At 37.5% G+C, this 7,500-nt stretch overlaps 1 protein-coding gene across 2 annotated transcripts in view; it reads right to left on the reverse strand.

Moving 5' to 3' along the window:
- Positions 1-2,419: 2,419 nt before the first annotated feature.
- Positions 2,420-7,500, reverse strand: part of LOC128701349 (probable E3 ubiquitin-protein ligase bre1) — a 44,991-nt gene continuing 39,910 nt past the window's right edge. For both annotated transcript variants that reach the window (XM_053795031.2, XM_053795030.2), the window contains exons 4-5: positions 6,958-7,178; positions 2,420-5,636 (exon numbers count right to left, since the gene is read on the reverse strand). In XM_053795031.2, coding sequence (XP_053651006.2) covers positions 4,647-5,636; positions 6,958-7,178 — 1,211 coding nt within the window. In that variant the 3' untranslated portion in view covers positions 2,420-4,646. The remainder of the gene's footprint in view (positions 5,637-6,957; positions 7,179-7,500) is intronic.

A 7,500-nucleotide genomic window follows, 5' to 3' on the forward strand; every position in this document is an offset into this window, starting at 1 on the left:
TGTTATTCCTTAATCACGCATTTTGTGTGCTATTACACCATTGTCACACATAAGTACGATTATCATGCATGGTGTAAATCACCTAGAAAACCCAAAAAAAGTCAGTGACTTATTTCCATTGGTACAGGTACATGGGATCAGGAGCTGTGACTCGACCCCTACAGTCACAAATAGGTGAGTACAATTACACAAATCTAGATGACCACAATTATCAACCATTGTAACATGTGTAAATTACCTAGGTTAACCCCATAAAAAGTCCAAGTGACTTATTTCCATTGGGGTTCTTGTGATATCTTACTATTTAAATGTCATTCTGGATAATTATGGCGTTACTTTCCCCGCTATATATGTCTACTCATAACCACCATGAGCAGACACGTGTACCTCATGCTAATATATAGGGAAATTTCCTCGTTAAACTTCCAACATTAGATTTGCTGACGTATAAGAAACCTCAGTTTAATATCAGTTTGTCGCATATTACCGTTGATCTATATAGATTACTTATAACCAAAAAGTGGTCAATATAAAGAGTAAAATCACTAAAGCCTGTGGCAGAATTTCACCCAAGGTTAATAATAATAATAATAATAATAATAATAATAATAATAATAATAATAATAATAATAATAATAGTAATTTTATTTCAGCATGTTGCAATATTTGTATAGAATATAGCAGAGGGGGAGGGGACGGGACAAAGAGAGGAAGAGAGAAGTGGAGTAGTGGTAGAGATAATGCTGGTAGTGGAAGTAGTAGTGGTAGAGATAATGCTGGTAGTGGAAGTAGTAGTCAAGTGGAAGTAGTAGTTGTAGAGATAATGCTGGTAGTGGAAGTAGTAGTGGTAGAGATAATGCTGGTAGTGGAAGTAGTAGTTGTAGAGATAATGCTGGTAGTGGAAGTAGTAGTGGTAGAGATAATGCTGGTAGTGGAAGTAGTAGTTGTAGAGATAATGCTGGTAGTGGAAGTAGTAGTGGTAGAGATAATGCTGGTAGTGGAAGAGATAACGCTGGTAGTGGAAGTAGTAGTGGCAGAAGTAATGCTAGTAGTGGAGGTACTAGCAGAAGTAGCTAATCCTTCTCCACTTCCTTTTCACTTCCTCTTTGTCCCATGTTTGTACAGAGATGGGTAACATTTAGTTGGACACTCAGAAAGAACATAATTATGCAGAGCATTTTACTGTCACAGTCATTTCTGTGATACTTAGGAAATCCCCAGAGTCAGTTTCTTAACGTTTCCTGTAATCTTACAAATACTATTTTGTTTAATTTAAATTATTACTATAATCAAAAAGAAGCGCTAAACCACAAGGGCTATACAGCGTTTAATTTAAAGTTACGCTAAATTGGGTTAAGCAAATCTGCAGGCTACAGCTCGCCTCCCCGTCCACCATTCTGTTTATTCATATCAAAATAAACTTAATATATATCGGCAAATAAATTAAAACACCCATGATACGTCTAGAAGAGAAGTGGTTAGTGCAACCAGGAACGTTAAAATCTCCACGATGATCACTCCAAATGGAAATGTCACTGTCTAACCTTTTTGGGTTATCCTAGGTAATTTACACATATGTTACTATGTATGATAATTGTATTTATGTGGACATGTACTTAAACTTACTTAAATCCTGCAAAAAATCCACTAGCAGTTATAATGAAAACCATTCTTCACAGAAATAGAGTTCATGGATCATAATCTTGTGGGCGGCACCAGAGTCGAATATCCGAATTTTGAGAGCTGGTGCTGGCGGTGTTGACGGTCTTCAACGCTGAGGAAGATATCTGGTTAGTTAATTAGTTTAATATGTTTATTATGCACTCCATACCCATCCTGTGGGTGGTAGTCAAAAGATTAGAGATACATAATGGGTCCAGGGACTGGACCCCAAAGTTTTGATAACTGAACAAGTTACAAAGGTAATAAACCCCAGGTAGGTCTGGTCAATATAACTACGCTTAACCTGTAAGTTTATTTAGGAAGATACACATGAGTACAATTATCAGTGTAAATTACCTAGGATAACCAAGAGTCAAGTGCCTTATTTCTACTGGGTCCTTGAGAAGAGAATTAAATACATAATAATCTACATCTTTATTTCTACAAGTACATGTACAAGGTATATAGACCATAGCTGACATCAATGACATACTATATAGAAAGCCGCTTGTTATGCAGAGCATTTCGGGTAAATTAGGTCAGTTTTGTCCTAGGATGCGACCCACGCCAGTCCACTAACACCCAGGTACCCATTATATACTGATGGGTGAACAGGGAAAGCAGGTGTCTAATCGAAACACGTCCCTAATGTTTTCCAGCCGTACTGAAGATTCGAACTCCGGACCTCAGTGTGTGAGTTGAGTGGGCTAGCGATCGAGCTACGAGCGATCGAACGATCGAGTTTACGTTCTTGAGAGCCGAGTTAGTTCTCCGGTTTTAGTACATTAAGTATATTATACAAAATAATAATACTTATTATTAAAAACAAGCGTGTTGTTAACCTGTATGTCATAAGCACTGTACCTACCCTGAACAGGGACACCGAGCAGGCCTACTGGCCCATGCTGGGCATGTCTTCCTCAATTGTTATAATAATAATAATATTTGATTTCATCATGATATAATATTTGTACAGCGATGGGCGACATTTTAGCTGTACACACAGAAAGCCCATAGTTATACAGAGCCTAGACTAGGAACTTACAACCTCTTCTACTACCGACTGCTGTATATATTTCCAGTCTTCATATTATGTCCATGTAATGTATTAATAAAGCCACTGGATGGCGAAACATCTACAAATAAAGATACCCAGATGTTGCATGTGTCTCATTCATCATCTTGTCTGTACTGAATACCACTGATATACAAATATCTGATTCACAATTTACAATAAGCAAAGAGCATTGGATTGAGCATGTTTAAAAAAGCCGGTTATTACAGCTCTTAATTTGCAGACTCGTCTTTTAAGTAGTTAATTAACCTGATCTTGTTAACCTGAAAATAGAGAAATGTATGCACTTGAACATTTTATTCGTTGCATGATGCTGTCAGGCTTCTTTCTGTTTAGGGAAGCCTTTTGATAAAATAATAAACCAAAGCACTAAACCCATCTGAAGCTTTTTGATAGTACAGTCAATTATGAGTTGCTAAAAATCAATAAAACTCAATGACATTTTGAGATCTTCCAATTTTCTGATTTTTTTTTTCCAAAGACTTTTCAAGTACGAATAATAAAAGGTCACTATGTATACGCTATCGTTGGCTAAAGAAAAATAAAAGGACATCGCACTGGTACGCAGAATGGGAGCGAGAAGTAAAATTTTGCAGTTGCTCTTCGAATACAGAATAAAGAAAAGCAACGTATATTCCACTATAGTAGACGACATTGATAATAATATAATCAAATTAAGCGTTAAACCCCGAGGCGTCATACAGCGCTGTTAGACAACCATGAGCCATCCTTGACATACAAGAAAATCGATTGGTGTAAATAAAATGCGTATGTAAATAAAAAGTTTTAGTACTCTAGTGTGTACAATATACAGAACACAAATTACTACTCTAAATTATTTTAATGAAATACGCCTTAAATTCAAACAATGTTTTTCAATTTGAAAATTCATCTCATAATAAATGAATTGTAATTTTACCTTCCATTTTCCAGTACATACAACCAACACAAAAGTAATATACTTTGCACCACACAAAAATCTATTGAATAAGCCTGGTTTAAAATAATCAGTGTTGAAGGGAATAAGTATTACACTGATCAAATGTATCTAGTTTTCCTTACTATCAACATTCCCTTATTGAAACACAATATGTTAATACTAAGAGAAAAACGGACAGCCTTTTGCGAAAACTAGGAACAATTGAACAATTTAAAAAAAAATGCGCAAACTGCTATGGAAATTATGAAACCAAACAAAATACATAATGTGATTTGATATTTCAGGTATACAAATGGACTGGGAAAGTATAAGATATACACATTAAAAACACAAGTATGAATTACTATGCTCACAGTTGCATACAATTACATACTTATCATGTGTGCAAGCACACAAACAATAATTGAACATGCAATCATGAGTGATCCAAGTTGCATACACAGAGTATTAACTGCAAGATCCAGCAAAAAGGATGAACTGCTAATTTGCATGTAACAACTAATTCATACATTAGACACTGATATAAATACAATCATACAAGCTGCCATACAGACACAGGTTAATATAGTCTGGCTACACCCCCAATACGCAGAAAGATGCATAAAATTCGAAGATTTGTATTATCTATCTGTGCAAGTCAACGATAGATAAGCAGAGGGTGGAGAAGAAGTTGAAGCATCCAGCTAGGAGCAATAATAATTAGCTCAGACTGAGCAAGCAGCAGACAATAACATTCTTGGAGAGGATACACTATAAAGTCTTAGAAAATAATCACTCGAGAAAGATTCCACGATGCGTGGTGTGATTCATATTCCTTAATTCATGCTCCTATTTATAAATTTACTTTCTTTAATCCCTGAAGTATTTTTTGTTCGCTATGAGGGATAATAATGCTGCAACTGCCACGAATACACGAGCAAGGGATAAGAGGTTTATTTCATTAGTTAACATTTCAATCTCCCTAAATATTTATGGACAAAAGGAACCCGGCAGTTTTTGTGTGTTAACCAAACGTCTTTCAGTGAATTCTGCCGTTTTGGCAGAAAATAATGAAGGGCTGTGAGGGATAAAACTCTTAGTGTTCCACGGGGAAAGAGGAACTACAGAACTTCCATCTCCACTTTCTTGGATTTCGTAAACAGGGCTACATGGGATATCATAACCGATTTTTGTTGGAGAACTAAACAAATCCATCTTCAAAACTGCCTGAAGAGGAGAACTCTCTGGGTCAATTGAGAGTTCTTTCTTAAAATCTGGTGTACTGGGGAGATCATGCACCTGAAATGAGCAATTGAACAATTGTGAAAGACAGTTAGAGGTACTTCCCTTTTTCACTAGGTCTTTTGGGGACAGATTGGCAGACGTGGAAATGTAGTGAGACCACATTGGATCCTTGATTCTATTATGGGAACTCGAGTCACTTTTGGCATTTTCGTATTTTATGCCCGAAGCCATTGTATGAGGTGCTGAAGAAACACGTTTCTGACCATTGGCGATATTTTTGAAGTAAATATCATGTACCCTTTCAAAATGTGAGCTGTCAAAATTTATCTTTCGGAAATGTTTCCCTTGTATTTTGAACTTGTTTGGATTGTCGTGTATTGTAAAATGGAGTGCATCTACCTGGTCGTGAGACGGTCTTGAAGACGAGATAGCTTGTGAGGCTGAGTGATTGGTCAATTTCTCAGCCTCGTGGTTAGCCACAACAATGTGACCTAACGCAGATTTGTTTACATCGTGTAGCTCCTTGTTCGTTTTCCTTTCGTTAAGTTTTCTCGAGGCTTCACTCATCTTACGTAAATTTTCAAACTGATTACAGTTGACTTTACTGGTGCCAATCCCGTGCTTGCTTTTTTTGTATAAATTTGGCCTCATCTGTGCCCAGCTGGGCCTAGAAGTTCCTGTGGAGCGCTGGGATGAACAACTCCCATAGGTTTTGTTCCTCTCTCTCTCATGAATCTGAGTTGAAAAGAAAAAAATCTGCATCAATTCTTATTAGGATAGTAATTTTCAATATCGCAGATGGAAAAGAGAAATCTTCTCAATTGTTCCTTGTAAGAAAGATAATATACCATTCCTGCTTTCTTTGTATACACTCCGGTAAGCTTACTTAACAGAGGATAACAGTAAAGAACATATATAAAAGATAGTTAAACATTTCTAGCGAGTCATCTAAATATGTAAGTCTGTTAAAAGTACATCGACTGTATGTTGGTCATTAAAAATAGTATATTATACCTACATGCTAACGTTAAGAATACTTCATTTCCTAAAATTTGGATTAAACTGTGTATGTACACCGAGATACATGGCTCTCAATGTGAATAGCTTCTGACGAATAAGTGTATTTATTCGTGTAGGGAAAGGGCAGGTTGGTAGAATGTCCGGCGACACCTGAGGCAGGTGTCCAGTCAAGAGAGCCTCATTCTATATGACAGTCGTGACGGACGGTCTCAACAAAGGAAAAGACCCATAGATGACAAACATCTCAAAGACGGTTGCAATGCCCAGTTTTAAGAACTAATAGGAGCTCCGTGTTATAATTAGCTATTGCAAATTTCATGTCAATGTAAATCATTATTATTATAATCATTGGGGAGCGCTAAACTCGTAGGATTATACAGCATATGTGGGGGAATGGGAGGCATTCAGGCTCAATTCAGGGAACTGAAGCACAGATCCAAGTCCCTAGATCAAGAGCCCCTTACCAGCATCAAGGAACCTCCCTTGAGGGGATGTCAATGTAAAGATGGGTATAGACTGGGCCATTAGGTTATTTTGGTATATCTTAAAAATTTGTAGAACTTCTGCAGCCCTACTTGAAGGATGGTTCATTGTACATAAAGGATATACCAAGGTGGCACAGCCTTACCATATCATAATTAAATTTAACTGTTATACGGGAAAGCTTTGTTGCATATGATTCGTGCAAATGAAATGGTAGAATCCACCAAGTGTGCAATTGCTTTACAGCAGATGAGTGACAACTGTCATGGTTTTTTGACTGACAATAAAATGCATGTTCATATATTCCAATACATCACGTTAATTACATAAAAGCTGCCAAACGCACTTTTATCCTACTCCCCCCTAAGCCATATCATAAGTAACATGATAATAGATGCGAGTATCAAACATGGTAAGATCGAAGCTACTGCTACAAATTCTATTCAATGTACCAATGTACTGTGAGAAAACTATAATGTTCATCACACTGGTGGTTTATTATAATGGCACATAGAAAGACAAGCTCCTCATCACTATGAATAGTAGAAGTTACCCGTGTATGTTGTAAAGTTGACCAGAGCCACCGCCGTAGCTGTTGTTCCTGCAATTGTCGTAACTGTTTTGGACGCTGTTGTTGTTCATGTTGTCCTTGCTGCTGCTGCTGTTCTCGTCTTTGTTGCCGTTTCTCCTGTTGTTGTCCTTGTGACTGATTAAAACTGTTCCTTTTCCAACGTCCGTTCTCAAACACATGTACAATTCTCCGACTGTCTTCATCTGAAATACAAATGCATATATGTATGTATGCACTCACCTAGTTATGGTTGCAGGAGTCGATTCACAGCTCCTGGCCCCGCCTCTCAACTAGCCGCTACTAGGTCACTCTTCCTGCTCCATGAGCTTTATCATACCTCTTCTTAAAGCTATGTATGGATCCTGCCTCTACTACATCACTTCCCAGAGTATTCCACTGTATGTATGTATGTATGTATGTATGTATGTATGTGCTCACCTAATTGCTCACCTAATTGTGGTTGCAGGGGTCGAGACTCAGCTCCTGGCCCCGCCTCTTCACTGATCGCTACTGGATCCTCTCTCT

The sequence above is a fragment of the Cherax quadricarinatus genome, chromosome 72 (genome assembly GCF_038502225.1).
Source record: "Cherax quadricarinatus isolate ZL_2023a chromosome 72, ASM3850222v1, whole genome shotgun sequence".
Classification (NCBI taxonomy): domain Eukaryota; kingdom Metazoa; phylum Arthropoda; class Malacostraca; order Decapoda; family Parastacidae; genus Cherax; species Cherax quadricarinatus.